Source organism: Aethalodelphis obliquidens, unplaced genomic scaffold, assembly GCF_003676395.1.
Source record: "Aethalodelphis obliquidens isolate GAN/ISIS:26980383/991018 unplaced genomic scaffold, ASM367639v1 scaffold33, whole genome shotgun sequence".
NCBI classification, from domain to species: domain Eukaryota; kingdom Metazoa; phylum Chordata; class Mammalia; order Artiodactyla; family Delphinidae; genus Aethalodelphis; species Aethalodelphis obliquidens.
The window spans coordinates 4169317-4189394 of NW_020837977.1; the positions used below are offsets into that span (position 1 = coordinate 4169317).

General features: G+C 39.5%; 1 protein-coding gene across 11 annotated transcripts in view; it reads left to right on the forward strand.

The window, feature by feature from the left end:
- STAU2 (staufen double-stranded RNA binding protein 2) overlaps positions 1-20078 on the forward strand; it is a 309733-nt gene that overhangs the window by 101930 nt on the left and 187725 nt on the right. For all 11 annotated transcript variants that reach the window (XM_027127905.1, XM_027127903.1, XM_027127902.1 and 8 more), the window contains 3 exons: positions 10449-10608; positions 11873-11980; positions 14043-14255. In XM_027127905.1, coding sequence (XP_026983706.1) covers positions 10449-10608; positions 11873-11980; positions 14043-14255 — 481 coding nt within the window. The remainder of the gene's footprint in view (positions 1-10448; positions 10609-11872; positions 11981-14042; positions 14256-20078) is intronic.

Genomic DNA, 20078 nt, shown 5'->3' on the forward strand with positions numbered 1-20078 from the left:
TCCCCGACCAGGGGTCGGGCCCACGTCCTCTGCAGTGGAAGCATGGAGTCTTACCCACTGGATGGCCAGGGAAGTCCCATCCCATCCCATCTTAACCCACCTCAACTGCCAGCGTTATGCTTAATGAGGGCACACTAGCCACATTCCCATTAAAGTAAAAAACAGGACCATCCGTTATCAACTGCTGTTTGGTATTCAGTTGGAGGTATGAACCCACGCAATTAGGGAAAATAAAAGGAATGAAATGTGGAAAGAAATAGGAAGAAGTATCATTTTTTTGCGCATCAGTTGTGATTTTCTGGAAAATTGCAAGAGAACTAAAAACTTGTTAGAGGCAGGCAGGAGAATTCAGTAAGGCAGATGGGACCAAGTTAACATTCAGGAATGAAAAGTCTTCGTATTCACAAGCAAGGGAAGGGAAGGAGACCCCTGTAAGGAGGTGCTCTCTGTCTTCAGCGTCCATAAAAATCACCAAGGCTGTTTGGGAATCATGTTGATTCCTGGACTCGCCCAAAGAGTCTGATTGTCAGCCTTGACTCTGCGTTTTCACAGGTGTTCCTAGACCCCTCCAGGAGGACTCTGATGGTTTTTGTGTGGGACCCACACTCTGAGAAATGCTGCCCTGAGGACCCCACCCCCATTCCTGTACCGTCACTCCTCACTGGGCTGCCCGTGGTGCCAGCCATTTACCTGTCTCAGACGGTTTGCTGCGGTACCTGGAGGGACACAGGGACAGCACACCCTGGCAAGAGAGCCCCCAGCTTCCTCTGCCGGGGACCCTTCTTTACTGTCACAAGTTCTAGCACTGGGCATCGGCCACCACGTGAGAGGCACGCCTGGCTGCTCCTGCTACACGCCCGCCGTCCAGTGGGGTGGCAGGAAATAGGGGGTGTCCTCTGTTACCTGTGCTTAGGGAAAACACTGAGCAGAGGTTCAGGGTGGTTGCAGCCTTTACTGACTTGCCAGGTTCTGCAGGGCTGCATCTCCCTGGAGTTTATCACTCTTTTCTCAGCAGTCCTGTAGTCAGTCACTTAATTCCTGTGCTTTCCAGTGCTTCCTTGCTTGAATGATCACTCATCCTTAGCAGAACTGTAACTGGTTAAGTCCAGCTCCTCTGACTCTGTACTTGTACCCAGGAAGCTACAGAAAAACGTAACTGTGCTGACTAGTCCCATCTTGAAATAATGAACACGGCCCTTAGGTGGCTTTCAGCACTGCCGGCAGTCCCCTGTATTCTTCTGGGCAATTCAGTTTCCTGTGTTCACAGATGACTTGTCTAGACTATGCAGTGGCCTGCCAGCCCCCCTCTTCTTGCCTTTCTTTGGGCAAACAGCAGTGAGAGACTTTTAAGTAATAAGTCCGACTGTGTCACTTCCTTGCTTAAAGCCCTCCGATGGCTTCCATCGCATGAGATTAAGTTGTGACTAGTTTTCTGCCCCTCACCCCTTGACTCACTTCTTCCAGGTATAAGAACACTTGATGTTTCTCAAAAAATGCCCCATATGTTACCACCCCAGGGCCTTTGTACTTGCTATCTCATTTGCTAGGAACACTTCTTCCTCCAGGCATCCCCATACCTAGAATTCTTACTCCAACCACCTCTTTATTCAAATGTCACATCCTAAAAGAGGTTCTCTGTTCTGCTTTACTTTTCTTCCTAGCCCATCTTACTAGTTGATACTGTTTGATTGATTGGTTGATTGATTGTCTCCTGAGGCCTGTCTACCATCCCTAGGGATTAAAGCAGTCCCTGGCATGAATTAGGTCCTTAATAAATATTTTTTGAATAATTTAATCCACATACGCCCACCAACCCCCACCCCTGGCAATCAAACAAGGGCAGGAAGAAGACGAGGTTATTAATTTCTGAGTGTTCAGAAGGGAGGGATGACTTTTATTCCCTCTCCCTTGCACTCCCCCAATTTGGCAGGCTAATTTCTGGGAGTCTGCCAAGAATGTAAATAGGAACAGGTGACATCACCTAGGAAGACTGTCTTGTCTATGAGAAACAGAAGTTTGAACCTTAGGGAGTATGAACATTTTTTTTTTAAAAAATTGGTTTTTATTGAGGTAAAACTCACAGTCACATAAAATTCACCATTTTAACTACTTTAAAGTGTACAGTTCAGTACACTGAATTACTACACATTCACAGTGCTGTACAACCGTCACCACTATCTAATTCCAGAACATTTCATCATGCCCATAAGAATCCCCCTACCCCTGAACAGTTCCTCCCCACTTTCCCTCTTCCCAGCCCCTGGCAACCACTAATCTACTTTCTGTCTGGTGGAGTTGCCTATTCCGGACATTTCATCTGAATGCAATCATACAATATGTAGACTTTGTGTCTAGCTTTCCCTTAGTGTAATGTTTTCAGCGTTCGCGCACATTGTATCATGTATCCGTGCTTCACTCCTTTGTATGGCTCCTCAGTACTCCATTGTTTGGATATACTACATTTTGTTTCCTGATTCATCAGTTGGGTGGCCCTTTGGGTTCTCTCTCCTTTATGGCTGTTATGCATAATGCTGCTATGAACACTTGTGTGCCCATTTTTGTTTACACACCTTCAAAACTTTCTCTTCAGTTTTGCTGGGTCAGATGGTAATTCTGTGTTTAACTTTTAAGGAACAGCAGCGGCTGCACAGCTGTAAGCATCCTAGTGGGTGTGCAGTGGTGTGTCATTGTGGTTTTGACTTGCAGTTCCCTCATGGGAACGTTAGCGTTTAAGCACGGGTGCCCGAAAGGTGGGTTACTAGAGGAGGCAGAGCGTGAGAGAGAGCAGTGGTGCTGCCAACAGCTCGGTCTCCTGGGCTTACGGTGCCCCAGCTTTCTCTTTGGAACTGATGTGACCACTGATCTAAGGTTGGCTTAAATTGCCTTGATGTTCCAAGTCTATCATGACCTCTCCAAAGTTTATAGTTAGTAGCTCTGCAGTTTAAAGTGCTCATTTATCCAGTTCATTCAGACGCAGCATAGTGTAGGGGTTAAGCCCATAGCCTCTGGAGTGAGACTGTTCGGTTCAGACGCTGGCTCAAGTGGGGTGGCCTTGGACAAATAAGTGAACACCTCTGTTCCTCATTTCCATGCGTGTGAAGTGAAGTTGAGGTTGTTACTGTGACTGAAAGAGATGAGTATGCACAGAGCTTCAGATAGTGGCTGGCACATGGTGAGTTCTGTGTGTCGGCTGTAATCATGATGATGGTGATGGTGGCGATGATGATTTATCTAGATATCCATTTAGGGAAGGGGCAAGAATAGTTTTATGCTGGATCCAAGTTTGGGATCGAGGGTGGTAATTGTGTGTTTATAAAGTGGTGCTCGTTGATAGCATGCTCTGATTTCCATAGTCCTGTTGTGATACTGGCGTCAGTGACACAGTACAAACCATTGACTCTTGTGGCTCGTAGTCTGTATTCCACAAGTCATTCCACTAATTCATCAAATTTACATTTTGAGTGCAGGTTTACTTTTGTTTGGACAGGGACTAGACTGACTTCAATAAAATATTTTCTTTTGTTTATATACCAGTATAACCATATTATTTTTAAAATTTTGAAATTATGAAAGAATATATCATTTATAATTCCATCACTTCAGAACACCCTATCCCAGCCTTTAGTGCATATCTTTCTATATTTTCCCTCATGCATCTTAAACATAATTATAATTCTACAAATAGAATAGAATATCCTTACATCTCTTTTAAAGCTTATTTTCAGCCGTCCTGTGAATCTTTTCTGATAGATCCTAATTTTTGAAATTTCTCAAGACTAAACATTCAGATCCCATAAAAGATATAGCTTCAAAATTTATAGATGTGAATAGAGAAAGAACTCTCTCCTATCTAGACGTTTTATATACATACAAGCTTGAAAATGTGCCAAGGACTATTTTATAGCTTTATGATAAAACCTATTATTTTTCAATAGCAAGAAAAAGAATGCTTAGCTCTGCCAAAACATGTACAAAGAGTCAAAATAATCAGCAGGGCATTTGATTTCTAAGTTTTGGCCTTTATAGTTCTTTAAACATAAATTCTGCAAATATTTTACAGATAAGTAAACTGAGATAGAAAGATTAAGTGACATTTCTGTTTTCAGTCAATGTTAGAAGTAAACACAGAAATCCACAGCCTCTCCTTATTAGATCAGAAGATAACACGTTCATATATTTAAGACATAAACCTGTAGAGGAGACATGAACGCTTAAGCTGGGCTGAGATTTATGATAATGCTATCAAATGAAATGAGGCAATTATTTTTCAATTTTTAAAAGTTCTAATGTTATTTGGAATATGTCTTTCTCACCTTGTAAAAATGATACTTAGGAAGGTGGAGATGATGGAGAAGGCAGTCACAGAATGGTAGGGAGGATTTTAGTTGTTTAGAAAGATAAACACAAAATGAGTCCACAAAGAGGGCATTAATGAGGTAGATTTAGGGAGAATGGCAAGGATCTATGGTATGGAAAGTTGTTATAACTGACAAGTCAAATATAAGAATAAGAATACACATATTCTTGTAGGAATACTATGGAAGAATGTAAAATCTTCCCTTTGCTCAAAAACCAAAACAAAACTGTATAAGGAATGCCAAGTATTAATTCAAAGGAGCCAAATATCATTCTTTCTTTATTCTTGTAGTGACTTGTGAAGTCTTGAAGACAGGCCAAATCTAAAGACTTTTTTGAGATCTAAAGAAAGGGAAACTTTTATTTTCTTTTATTTGAAATTTTGTTTGTTTTTTATAAAAGTTCCGGTGGACAGAGGGCAAAGAGGAATGGGGGGAAAAAAAGCGGTCTTAACAAACAGTCTTTATAAAACTTACACTGTCAGGCAGTGTGGCACATGAGCCCATTTTTCTGGCCTTTCGCTCCTGCCTGTTTGTGTCCCTGCTTGGCTTGACGTACCCTAAAAACAGAGTTTCACTGTGGAGGTCTGTTTGTTCAGCACCTACTCGGTAAGGCACCTCTGAAGTCTGTTCGTGGACCTTATTAGGTTAGAAAGAACGCTTGCATTAGCTTCTCTGGCCCGCCAAGGACATATCTAGTTTAATAAACGTATATGAAGAAAAATAGAAGAAGATAAAGCAGATTTTCGGGAAACTACTTAAGAGTTTCCTAAGCTCTGAAGTTAGGCAGACTTGAGTTTGACGCCCAGCAACTTTGTTGGGGAGATTTGCTACCTCTCAGGGTGACCATGGGGGCATGTGTCTCACCAGGCTGCCGTGAGGATTAAATGAGAAAGAGATGTAAGAAACCTAACCGTGGTGCTATAAGGAATGTGAGCAGTCCTTTGCTTGCATGGGGTGTGAAACAGTCATCAAGTCGCATCAGCCACATTGTAGGCTGTGCTGACCTGAGGAGCAGGTGTCTCAGCCTTTAGTGTGCAAACCCACCAATAAAACCTGTGCAACTGAAGACTCTTGTTCCATCCTCAGAGGCTGATTCAGCAGGTCAGGGTTAGAACACAGGTATCTGCATTTGTAACAGGCCCTAGAGATGATTCCTACGAAATCGGTATCACACTTTATAAAATACACTTCGGAGGCTGAGGGTAGAAGCCGTTTGACCTTGAAACTTTAATAGCCTGGATGGGTGAGTTTCCATGGCTCATCTTTTTTTTTTTTTCTTTTTTTTGTGGTACGCGGGCCTCTCACTGCTGTGGCCTCTCCTGTTGCGGAGCACAGGCTCCGGACGCGCAGGCTCAGCGGCCATGGCTCATGGGCCCAGCCGCTCCGCGGCATGTGGGATCTTCCCGGACCGGGGTATGAACCCGTGTCCCCTGCATCGGCAGGCGGACTCTCAACCACTGCACCGCCAGGGAAGCCTCATGGCTCATCTTTTAACAGTAAAAGATAGGGATCTAAGCACTGATCATAAAATTCTAATTGAGGAAAATCATTCAAGAACAGCAGTGTAAGATAAGGTAAGTATGTATGTGCTAATTTGTGGAAATAAGTGCATCACTTATTAGAAGCACTTTACCAGAAATAAATAAAAATATAAATAAATAAAAATAGAAAAAGGAACTCCATTAAATAGAGCCTATCAACCTTTCAAGTTAGTAAACTTGAGCTTCTTTACCAAGGGAAATGAATACTTAGAGACCAGGACCTAACACGAAAAGAATTCTTCATCTTCTCTCCTGTAATTCAATCTGGGAGCCATTAATGAGAGTGCTCTGGTTAATCTTAATTGTCATGATGATATGAGGAGATGTGATATATAAGGTATTCAAACCACGTGGGGTAGATTATTAAGAATCATTGTTAAGTAAGAGGATGGAATGAAACTGGAATGAAACAAGTCAGGCGTCGGGTCTTGGTATTTCCTGCTGTTAGTGCTAGAATATTTTACTTTTTATGTTAAAAATGCAACATACCTAATTTTCCCTCTGATATTTATACAGTATAATATATATGTACATACGTATCCACATCAGGCACATGCACGTACATAGAGCCATATTTGATGCCCCAAAAGGAAGAGGCCCCAAGGGCTCTTTAGTGTGCAATTAATATTTTGGTCTGAAAATCAGCAGATTGTTTCAGTATGGTTATGTGTTATGACATCATATTCCAGTAAAGTTATAATGAACAGAAATTTTGTTTGTCTCTGTGGCAAACCGAAATGAGTTTTGTAATTGTCAGCAGGCCTTAGTGATTATAGTGGCGCCCACTCCCTCCACCATAGTTAAAGGTCTGTTAGCATTCCAGTTGTGGACCTCTATTTTCAGAAGTGTATAATTAATTGTAAACATTTGCTCTGTGGGGAAAGCTTGCCATGTGGGATCTCAGTCCAGAAGTAAATTTCTGATTTCAGGTTGTCTGTTTTGAAGTTTTAGAGTGAAACCAGTTAAAAATAGGCATAAAGTTCTGTGGAGGTGGGAAAACTGAATTTTGTGGGAAACAAAATGAAAATAACCTGCATTGATGATATTAGTCTGTCAAAATTCTGCATTAAAGGGATCTAAAATAAAATAGGTAATAGGAAATTGTGTACTTCAGTGCATCACTAGTTACTGCAGTCAAAGAGCAAAAAAGATTGTGGTTGTAATGCTTTTTAGTCTCTGCACGTTAAAAATATCTTTTACTATAAGTGATTTTTTTCTTCCTTTAACTTTTTTATATTTGCCAATTAAAAATGAGAACATATGACATACAGTAAAAACACGTTTAAAGTATTTTATCTTAATAGAAAACTGTGGGCCAAGAAAATTGACTTTAAAAATTTAAAACAGTGACTTTTTCTTTTTTCTTTCTTTTCATACTCACTCTGGATTTCTCCACAACATTTGACATTGTTGATTATCCCTTCCCCTGACATTGTGTTATAATTTCTTTTCTAACTCTGACCCTCTTTCATCTCCTTCGCTGCTGTCGATTATTTCCCCTGCCTTTTGATCGTGGGCATTAGTCAGATCCCAGCCTTAGGCTGTCTTTTTTGGTTCTTTTACACTTACCCTTTCCAGGTGCTTATCCACTCAACATGGTTTCAATTATTACCTCCCAAATCTGCATCTTCAGTACTGATGTACATTTCTAGTCCTTCACCTTCAGTAAACCTTCACTGATTAGTCCCATCTGCCTGTGAATTCTTACAGAGTGGGCTCTATGCAGTTTATCTCAGGTTGAATATAGAGCTCTGCCACTTGGATGTCTAATAATCATCTACAACTTTAGTAAGACCTCGACTGGCTTCTCTTTGCTTGAAAAGAGACGCTTTGCAGCACAGGAGTGATTTTTAACTTAATTTTTTAGTGTTGCAGTTATACACCCAACATTCCATCAAAATCGAATCTGTTAGTTTTGCTAACTTGCCCAGTCCAGTGGTCACAGTTCTCAGTCAGCATTTCACTGGACGTGTAAGCAGCATCTGACACGACTGACTCCTCCCTCCTGCTAGATATACTTCTCCCATTTGGCTTTCAGGAAGGGCACTCTGCTTGCTTGGTTTTCCTCCTGTCAGTCACGCCCTCCCACAGAGTTCTCACTGTCTTGTGGCTTTAAATTTCACCGACATATTGATGATACCCAAATTCTATCTCCGCCTTGGACCTCTTTCCTGGAGTCCAGACTTATGAATCTGCCTGTCTTCTTTGACATCTTCATTTGGATGTCTAACAGACTGAATAATTTAACATCTCCACCCCAGAGCTGTTGATCCCAACAAACCCATTCCTTTCGCAGTCTTCACCGACTCAACGCACGGGCGCTCCACTGTCTAGTTGCTCATGTCAGAAACCCTGGGGTCTTCCTCGACGCCTCTCTCATATTCCATGGCTAGTCCTTGGGTAAACCCATCTTCTCCACTTTTGAAATTCATCCAGAATCCAAGTACTTCTCATTACTTCCGAAGCTGCTACCCTAGTTCAGGTTTCTGTATTATTGCAGTAGCCTCTTAACAGATCTCCTTGCTCCTGTCATCATTCCCCTACAGTCTGTTTTCAACATAATAGTCAGATGATCCTTCCAATCAATGGAAGTCAGATTATGTTGCTTCTCTCTTTAAAATCTGGCCATTTGGGGCTTCCCTGGTGGCGCAGTGGTTGAGAGTCCGCCTGCCGATGCAGGGTACACGAGTTCGTGCCCCGGTCCGGGAAGATCCCACATGCCGCGGAGCGGCTGGGCCCGTGAGCCATGGCCGCTGAGCCTGCGCGTCCGGAGCCTGTGCTCCGCGACGGGAGGGGCCACAGCAGTGAGAGGCCCGCGCACCGCAAAAAAAAAAAAAAAAAAATCTGGCCATTTCATTCGGGGTAAAAGTCAGATCCTTACAGTAATTTCTGAGGAAGGCCCTGTGGAATCTGGCCACCTCTTCCCATCTCTTAGCTTTCCTTCCTTTACTCCCTTGATGCTAACCAGGTGGGAATCCTCTGAATTACTTGAACACGTATCTGTGTGGTTTCCTTCCTCATTTATATCTGGCCTTTACACAATTGTCATCTTCTCAATGAGACACTCACTGGCCACTGTCTAACCCCCTCCCCGTCCCACCCCACCTGACATTTCTGAACCTTTCCTTCTTTTTCTATTCAACGTGTAGTTCTAACATACTAGATATTCTACATATTTATCTTATTTATTGTCTGTCTTCTCCACTCTAATGTGTGTTTTTGTTCACTGTGATACTCCCCCATCATAAGAAGGTGCTCCATAAATAATTGTTAAATTAATGGATTTTATTGCATATCCTCTTAATTTCTCCTAAGTTTGTTCTTTCTTCTTACAGCCCTCTTTATCCCATCATGTCTGCATCATTGCAGCTTTTTAGTCACGCATCCTTACCTCAGTCACATTAAACACAAACCTGCTAAAAATTTTCACCTTAAATACAATTTATTGTGATTCTTTCTGCTTAAGAATTGGCTTAAACTCTCCACTCTTTCTTATGTTGACTCTGATCTCCTTATTACTTTGCAAAGTACTTATTACTTTGCAGTAGGAGCTCCATCCTACTACTGTTCTTCCCATGTCTAATCATAATTACCTTCTGCTAAAAGCACAGTAATCTGCGTGTTGTCACCTAAATGGTCTTGCTTGTCACTCACCTCTGTGGCAGGTCCCAGTCCTTCAGCACCAGACCATTTGGCTCACTTCTGTCAAAATGTGACTGAAAACTTCTTGCCAGGAAGTCTTCTGTGATAAAATTAAATAATTTTTACAATATTTATGTTTAATGTTTTCTAAAATATGTTTTTCATGGAGATCAGCATATATACTTTATTATCGATAGATGTATTGACTCACATTTTATCTTTTCTAAATACATTCGAGAGGTTAAATCTTTATTGGGGGGACTTCCCTGGTGGCGCAGTGGTTAAGACTCTGAGCTCCCAGTGCAGGGGGCCCGGGTTCGATCCCTGGTCAGGGAACTAGATCCCACATGCGTGCCGCAGCTAAGGAGCCTGCCAGCCACAACTGAGGAGCCCACCTGCCGCAACTAAGATGCTGAGCAACCAAATAAGTAAATAAACGAACAAAAAAAATTTTATTGGGGTTAATAAGAGGGTATAGTGCATTCTATGGTTGGTGTCATTTTAAAGAAAATAAATCTTACTAATGATTATAGAGTGATTTTTTTTTTTTTTTTTTTTTGGCTGCGTTGGGGCTCTGTTGCTGTGCATGGGCTTTCTCTAGTTGCGTTGAGCAGGGGCTACTCTTTGTTGTAGTGCGCGGGCTTCTCATCGCGGTGGCTTCTCTTCTTGCCGAGCACGGGCTCTAGGCGTGCAGCAGTAGTTGTGGCTCGCGGGCCCTAGGGCGCGGGCTCAGTGGTTGTGGCGCACGGGCTTAGTTGCTCCACAGCATGTGTGATCTTCCCAGACCAGGAATTGAACCCATGTCCCCTGCATTGGCAGGCGGATTCTTAACCACTGAGCCACCAGGGAAGTCCCTACAGAGTGATTTTATTGAGCTAACAGTAATATTTTTATTTTCTTACTTTAGGTATCACTGCCCAATGCCCAAGATCTTTTATGTTCAGCTGACTGTAGGAAATAATGAATTTTTTGGGGAAGGAAAGACTCGACAAGCTGCTAGACACAATGCTGCAATGAAAGCCCTTCAGGCACTGCAGAATGAACCTATTCCGGAAAAGTCAGCTCAGGTGGGTCACTGCTGCATGTGGCAGCCTGTTTCTTATAGTTGCCTAGGGAGACTACTGAGAAGACAAACAAATGCTTTTTTACAAATAAGGGAAATCTCTGCTGATAGGAAGGACCACCAGAGTAGCGATCTGCTGTGATTTGCTCCTCAGCTAACCTGTGTGCTATATTAGACTCTTGTGTTCCTGCTGGGATGACCTTACCTTTGAGCACTTTGGTTCACCCTGTGGAGTTTCCAGGCAAGGGAGGATTTGGGAATGTGAGCAAGGATGAGAAATAATATTCATTTACCTTGCATCGAATGCTACGGTTTATTGAGCATGGATTACATTGTATTAATTAATCTAGAATCAAGGAGTTTAAAGTGGAGGAGATCTTTATGAACTTTTTAGTCCTACTTTATTTTACCAGAGAGGTTATTGAGGCTGATCTTCAGTAATTTCACTCGTTCCCATGGCTTCAGCTACTTTCTCTGTTGACTTCAAAATAGTATCTCCAGCCCAGGCGTGTCTAGTAAGTCACCTTCTCAGCGAGTTCTGCACTTAGTTATTTGAAACTGTGCGGTTCAACCTGTACAGTTTCCCTTTCCTCAAGCCTGTTGTTCTTCCCCCTTTGAGATTTATCTTAGTTACTGGCAGACTTAGAATTTTTGTCCTTGTACACTTTCATTATAACCCTTATCCGTTTGCTTATCTGTTTTCCCACTAAGTCATAAGCTTCTTGACAGCAGGAATACTGTCTCTTGATCTCTTTAATGCTTATACTGTGTTCAGTATATGTGAGGCCCTCCAGAAGTAAGTGTTAAATAGGTGAATAAGTAAATTGACACAGAGCTCCGAAATCCTGGTTTGCATCCTGCACTCTTTCTGCAACTTAGTCTCCATAGAAGATTAAATATCATATACCAGTGGAGGTAGTGTGTGTGTGTGTGTGTGTGTGTGTGTGTGTGTGTGTGTGTGTGTAATGGAGGTCTCTAAAGAGAACTGGGTCTGAGGAGGTAGGATAAACTCAAATTAGTGAATGGTTGAGTAAGAGATTTCCACACTCAGCATTTATCCTTCTACTTTGAGGAAAAAAACTAAAACCAAATCACAAGAAGCCTCACAGCAAAGCCCTCGACTATGGTGGTTACATAGAAATCCACAAGATCCAGTTTCTGGTTTCCTGTTTCCTGTTGTATTTTAGATAGGTTCCCTTGATTGTTAAATACATGTAAAGTTTGTTACAAAGTGAAGATTCAATGTCATCCTATTTTTTGTGATTTAGAATGGTGAATCAGGAAAAGAAATGGATGATGACAAAGATGCAAATAAGTCTGAGATCAGCTTAGTGTTTGAAATTGCTCTGAAGCGAAATATGCCCGTCAGTTTTGAGGTATGTGTTCAGCAGAGATCTCCCATTTTTCCCTCCTTGCTCCTTATTATTTTAAATAAACAAACAAATAAGATTGACAAATAAAATTTCAGTATCCTGAAAGAATTAATGTGCTTCCTGACGTTTGAACTCTCTATCATGAAATGATACAAGCCCTGAGAAAATAGAACTTATGGATTCCTGCTGATTCTCTTTGCCTTTTCTGTATTAAGCCATTTGTGTACATGATATTTCACGTTTCATCATAAAATTTATTTGCTGAGTTTAAGATAATTTGTAGTAACCTATAAGACTTGGTGTTTTTGATAAGATCACATTGAAAATATTCAGTATAGTTAATATTTAGTGACATGTATATATTAATATCTAATTTCTTCTAAGTTTATGGAGGCCAAAATATGTTTAAATTTAACCTTTACTAATAAGTCACCAAGAAGTAATTAAGCAGCTCTCTAGTTTACAGCTAGATAAATGTCACCAAATATTTTCAAAATCGTGTGACATTTAAAAGAGAAAAAATGTTAAATTGTTATAATACCTCCTTTATTAAGAGGTCACTAATTTTGCAACTCAAATATCTAGAAAATAGGCCAAACCCAGGAAATAAACTGAAACAGTTGATGAGTATCTGTCTTCCTTCAAATTATGTGATGTTTACCAACTAGAAAGCTCCCACATTTTACTCTCACTGGCAGGATCTACTTACCTCGACTGGGAACCTGTTTGCTTTCTTAGACACAGTCCTAACAAGTTGGGTTATCTGATTTCTCAGTCCATAGAGATTAAAGGCAGCAAAATGAGGAAAGCAGGAAGAGAATGTACTTGAGGGCTTGTTGGTCCCAGCAAGAAATGATAGGGAAAATATGGAAAACCTATCAAAAGTAATTGCATATAACTCAAAAGTCATTGGAAGATGGGGCCTTTTAAAGGCTACAGTGAAGAGGAACAGTTTTAAAAGTCTTAGATGTCCTTAGAGACATCAATATAGTATAGTATAGAATATCTGATGTTCATAATGATGATCTAATGTGAACAATAAAAGGTTAAATATTTAGTCAGTAAAGTATATATGTATATATTTTAATTGAGGAAGATGTCCATCAAAGTGGTTAAACAGTTTTGGTGTTTCAACTTGTAAACTTAAATTATTTGGAAAGTATGCTTATCATAAATTCCTTATCCCCAATAATATTACATTATTGAGATATTCTATGTTTTCCTAATTGGTGTCCAATATTAGAAGACAGATTTTTAATATAATGTTCAATGGTAAACTATTTAAATAGGGTATTTTTGTTTTTTTTAGGTCAGCCTTTTGAAGGAGACTATAAAGCACTCAGGTTTTGGAAGGCATTTTTCCTCCAAAAACTGGTATAGTTTAAAAAGAGCACATTAATTCAGGATTTAGGAACATTTGTAGCAGACAGATTCATAATCCGTTACTCTAGAAAGTTAGGTATTTCTATGGCATACCTACTTACCTATTTAAGGTCATGTCACAGAGCGTAAACATTCCTTTTTGTAATCAGCCTTTGTTGAGGTCTCCATCAAAATTAGATTATTTTTCATACATAACCTGTTTTTGAGAAGCTTCCACATGCAGGATGCTTTATGGGTTATAAAACTCCTGGCACTCCAGTAACTTACTCTTACAGAGGAGAAAGATATGTACACAGTTATATGCAAATTATCATTCTGGATGGCCTGTGTACCTAATGTAATATGGTATGTTTTATGTTCTTAATTTTCTGTTCCATAAGAAACAGGGTAACCATAATTAGAATTGCCTGTTTTAAGCTAGTAAAACACAATTTTGACCATGAATTGAATGTGTTTATTTAGATTTCTGTTTTTTCAAATTCAGTTCCTTTAGGCATCGTAAGTATCATCAATGAATAGCCCCTGTATAATGACTTCGTAATAGCCTTATTGAAGGAATCTATGATTTTGGCATAATTCTTAATAATTTCAATCCTGATTATGATATGAACATTAAGAAAGATTCATGCCATAAGAACACATCTTAAGTGCCTGTACTGAATACTTTACTTACATTCAATAGGTTATTAAAGAAAGTGGACCACCACATATGAAAAGCTTTGTTACTCGGGTGTCAGTGGGAGAGTTCTCTGCAGAAGGAGAGGGAAATAGCAAAAAACTATCCAAGAAACGTGCTGCAACCACTGTCCTGCAGGAGCTTAAGAAACTTCCACCTCTTCCTGTGGTTGAAAAGCCAAAACTGTTTTTTAAAAAACGCCCTAAAACAATAGTAAAGGTAAGTATATGCTTGTGAACGTTAGTTTTACTATGTAAATGTTATAGTATCTGTAGCTAAAAGTTTTTTCATAGGCCAGGCACTTAAACCTGTGGGTTATAAACAGTCCCCAAATCAGGGTTGGACATGTGTCTATAAATGAATAACAATTCTGTTTTGCTTTTAGACACTTGTATACCTGTGTTTGTTCATGAAATAATAATACCTTAAATAGTTATCGTTTTTTATGGTTTAAAAAATACTTTCCCATTCATGATTACCTTTGGTAAAATTCTCATCATGATTCTGTAAGGCAGGTGTTACCCCTCATTTTACAAATAAGGTTTTATGGGACATAGTCAAAGAATTTGCTCACTTGTATTCACCTATCATGTGCAGCAGCCTGAACTACTGATCTGTAACCCAGTGTTCTTTCTGCAGACCACACTGCTGTATGGTGACTGCTTAGGATTTCAGGACACGGGGGTTGGATGCAGAGTCATAATCATATGAGTAATCCTCACACTGATGACAGCAGAAGCAGCCAGTAAATAGAAAGCGCTCAGTGCGCCAGACATGGTCCCAGCACTTCACATGCTTTATCTCATTTAATCCCCGTAGCAGCCCTAGGAGGTCAGCGGGGCGATTTGGTTTCTATTCTTTCAGGCATGAATACCGTGTCAAAGAGAGCACACAGCTTTTCAAGGTGTTGTAACTCTTTCTTTTACTGAATCAGATTTTATTTACGTTAACCAAAAAAAAAAAAAAAAAAAAAAAAAGGCGGAGGTCAGAGGAGTGAGATGAATTAGCACTTAGCACAGAACGGTGCCTGCAGACACTCAGCATGTGTGACGTGAATGGAGCGAGAGCTCTGCTCCCAGAGAAAGCCTTACGCTGCCAGCGCACGAGCGGCTAGCTCAGCCTCGCGTATTTAGCAGACTTCTTCAGAGCATCGAGGGTGACGGAAGTGAAGTACATTTTATCTTTGATGGATTTCTTTTGTTTAGATCCTGCAGTGGTACACTTGAAATATTTCTGTAGGTTTTAGATTTTTGTACCTTTGCTTTATTTAAAAATACATGCAGACGTATTTACATAAATACACAAATACCTGTATAAACAACTACGTAAATACTTGTTCTTTTTACTGAATACTGTCACTACTTCACCGAGAGGCTGTAGATTATGCATTTCCTGAAATAGCATTCTACGTTGTGCTGCAAGGTAGACTAAAAATAAACGCCAAATAGATCCACTCCTCATGAGTCATAGTGGTTTTGAGGACTGGCTTTCATTTATATGCTCTAACCACATGGTCAGGGAGTAGGATATGGTTGTTAAGAAAATGGCCATCAGAGTCAGAAAATGACCTTGGAGTGTGAATCCTTGTGACCTGAGCAAGTTGCCTAACTTTTCACTTCTCTGTTTATAAAGTAGGAATAATAATTGAACTTGCTTCACAGGATTGTTATGTGTTACTTGAAATAATACATAGAATGCATTAGTCATTATTATTAAATATTTATTAACAATACAAATAATAAGTACTCAATAAATATTAGCTATTGTTATTTTGTATCTAATTCTATTCACATTTTATATGTGCATGAATGTATCCATGGTCTGTTTTCCTAAATCTTTATACATATAAAATCTATAGCTTCTCCATGATGGAAGAACAGTGCTCTGCATCAGAATGGCAGTGCAAAACTGGTCACATTAACCTCCACCTAATCTATTAAACTAAATCTGATCTTAATAAATTAAGAATAATAAGCCTTTAGTCTAGAAAAGATCTATCATAGTAGAATATAAATGTAACTCTTGTTACTTTTAACCATAGCCATTAAAAGCAAGAGTATTGTTTAAATGTTATTCCACAAACGGGGGGGAGAAACGTTTTGAATTTTAAAAATAATTTGCTACTACCTCCAGTATATAAGCATGTTATTCTAGAACTTTCTTCCTATCCACCATTTAGATCTCAGCTTAAACTTGACTTCTTCAGGGATGCCTTCTCTGATCCTCCCCCAGTCCCAGATTTGGTTCGCCCCCTGCAATTTTCCTCACATACATCACACTTGGAGTTTCTTGTACCATGTCTGTCTTATGTTAACGTCTGTAGATATTCTCTGAAATGTAAGGTTATTTTGAGAAAGCAGCATGCATACAATGAGTTGGAATCTAGAGAATTTTGAGTACGATCAGACCTTCCACTTACTGGGCCAGTAAGTGGATCAGCTTGGACGGTGTCTTGGTTTTCAGCATTTTAGTCACTTCCCTAAATGTCTTCTACATCTAGGGTCTACCATTCCTTATTATGCAGTAGAAGTAGAGAAAATAGCTGTTGATGATTTACCTTGATTTTATTTAGAATAATGAAATTATCACATTGTCTCATCTGATCCTCTTAATCACTCTGTGCTGTAGATATTATCCCCATTTTACAGATGAGGTTCTTGGCGTTTAAGAAACTTCCCTAAGATCACAGAGCAGAGGCAGGTTTCAGGTCCAGTCACATCTGATGCCAGTGCCCATTTGAAACTGGTTGGTTGTGAACTCCTTTTGGATTTTAATTTACTTTACAGAGTCACCTTGTTAAAATGTAATACTGCCCTGATGGTGTCTTTGGGTTTAGATTCTGTTGTTTAATGTAGCTTCTCTTCTATAAGATGAGGCCTCAAAGAAGGTTTTCTGATGTTGGAGATAAAGTTTTCTGAATAAGACTGTCCTTACTGGTTTGTAGAATGATAATCTAAGACTTGCTATCCAAGGAATAACTTCATTTTCAAGGGTGCTGGTAGTTAATTTCAGTCAAGGGAAGAAACCAGCCATTCTTAGTGTTCTCAGAACTCCGTTATTCTCTGATAGGATTTATGCATCTGGTTCTTTGTCATTGGAATCTGTATCAACAACATCTTTGGAACCTACAGACATTCTTATAAAATAGGCAAATTAAACAGGAATAAAGACAACATACCGTTGGAAGTACATGTTTACGTGACCATCTTCATGGACATCTTCTAGTGCGAGACCCAAGAGCTTCCCTTTACCTTTTCATTGGCATTTCAATCTTAGACTTACGGGTTATTATCTGTATTTGTCTTTTCTCATCAGTCCTTCTATACTTCTATTACAATATATATTTTTTTCATTTTCTTCGTATGTAAGTAGAAACCAATATTTTATCAAAAGCTAAAATTTTCCTTTTCTTTCTTCTCCCCCTCTACCCAACTATTGCAGTATTGAAGTTCTCAGTCTTTTCCCTCTCTTACTCTCTCCTAGGCTGCTCTTCATACTTCTAGGGCTTCAATTCAGTCCTTATATAGATGATTCCCAAATATTCTTCTGTGCTCGACACTGCCTATTGGGCCTCTCACTTAATAGTTCACAGGCCCCTGAAACTCTGTCCAAAACTCATCGCGTTCCCTTCTGAACCTCTTCCTCCTCCTGCATATTCCTTATCATAGTGACGGGCATCCCCATCCAGCTGCTGAAACAGAATCCTGGGAGTCATTTTTAACATCTCTCCACCTCCTTGTATAGAGTCAATCATCAAACCCTATTGATTCCATCACTTAAATATTTCCTAAGTTGGTCCATTTCTTTCCATTCCCTGCCGCCCTTTTGATCCAACTCACAGTCATGTCTTGCCAGAACTACTACAGTAGGTTTTTTGTTTTTGTTTTTTTTTTAAGATGTTGGGGGTAGGAGTTTATTAATTAATTTATTTTTGCTGTGTTGGGTCTTCGTTTCTGTGCGAGGGCTTTCTCTGGTTGTGGCAAGTGGGGGCCACTCTTAATCGCGGTGCGCGGGCCTCTCACTATCACGGCCTCTCTTGTTGTGGAGCACAGGCTCCAGACGCGCAGGCTCAGTAGTTGTGGCTCACGGGCTTAGTTGCTCCATGGCATGTGGGATCATCCCAGACCAGGGCTCGAACCCGTGTCCCCTGCATTAGCAGGCAGATTCTCAACCACTGCGCCACCAGGGAAGCCCCTACAGTAGGTTTTTAATTGGCCTTCTTCCTACAAGTACTTTTGACATCAAAAGATCTTTCTAAAAGGGTTGTCTTTTAGAAATACTGATCAGATCATGTCATGCCTCTACTTAAAATCTTTTAGTAATTTCTCATTGTTCTTTGGGTAAAACCCCAAATCCCCAAAACATAATTTAAAGGACCTTGCAGGATCTGACTTAGAGGCTGTACCTGCAGCACCAAGCTAGATATGGTCGAGACTCAACAACTACGGGAAGAGCTAAGACTATATAGTGGCTCTTCTGTGAGTGTAGTGTAACATATATAAACTGTAACTTAGTGATTACCCTTGTCTCTAATACCTGTTTTAGAGTAAATTTTCACAGGTGGATATAAAGTGCTGACCATATGACATGCAAACCTTCATTTCTAGGAATAATATATGAAGAAACTTAGTTTGCATGCAGAAAAAAATATTTGATTTGCAAAGGTTTATTTTTTGTTTGTTTTTAAACCTTTTAGAAGCCACTAAAAAGGCTATACATGAACTTAAAAAAAAAGCTTTTATCAAGTTTTATTCATAAACATTGCCTTATATAAAGTTAAAAATAGAGTGCCTTCTAAAAGGTTTATATAGGATGTGTATGTAAGTTAAAAAGCATACTAAGTAAGAGTAAGTAAAACCTACCACCCAGCTTGAATATAGAACATTTCTCGGTAAGGTTGAAGCTATCTGTATACCCTCTTCTGTCACATCCTGATACCACCTCCCTTAGGTAACCTGCCATCATTAGTTTTGTGTTTAATGTTTCCTAATCTTACAGTTTTACTACATGTTTGTTTTTCTGGAAAATGGTATTTGGTTGGTTTCTAAAATAGCTTTATTGGGGTGTAATTGGCATACAGTGAACTGTACATATTTAAAGCATACTATTTCATATGATTTGATATATGTATACACTTGTGAAACCATGACCACAGTCAAGACAATGAACCTATCCATTGCTCCCCAAAGTTTCCTCATTCCCCTTTGGAATCCCCCCACCTTCAATTCCCAAGCAACCACTCTTTTTTTTGACTGGCTTCGTTCACTGGGTATAATAATTTAGAAATTCATCCATGTTGTTACAGCTATTAATTGTTGGTTCTGTTTTGTTGCTAAGTAGTATTATATTGAATGGATATACCATGATTTGTTTATCCATTCACTCTTTGTTGGATATTTGGGATGCTTCTAATTTGGGGCTATTAAAAATAAAGCTGCTGTGAACATTTGTGTCTAAGTCTTCTGGGCATATGCTTTTTTTTCTCTTGGGTAATTACTTAGGAATAGAGTGGTGTGGTCATTTAGTAGGTATATGACATTTTAAGAAACTGCCAATAGTTTTTCAAAGTGATTGAACCATTTTGTTTTCTCAGCAGCCATGCGTGAGAATTCGAGTATCTGCACATCCTTTCTAACACATAGTATAGTTAAATTTCAGTTGTTCAAATACATGCATATTGATATCTCATTTTGGTTCAGATTCCTCTAGTGACTAATGATAGAGCATTTTTTTGTATATGCAGTAGCACATGAAGCTTGCTGAAGTGTTGTTCAGATCTTTTGCTCGCTTAAAAAGTTTTAAGTAATTAAATAATAACAAATAATACATTTAAAATATAAATTTATTACGGAATTTTGAGAGGTCTTTATACATTCTGGGTACAAGTTTTTTTTTAATCAGATATGTGGTTTGCAAATATTTCTCCAAGCCTGTGGCTTGTCCTTTTTAAAGAACAGACGTTACTAATTTTGACGAAGTTCAGTTTATTATCATTATTATTATTGAATGTGATTTTGGTGTTGTATCTAAGAAATTGTTACC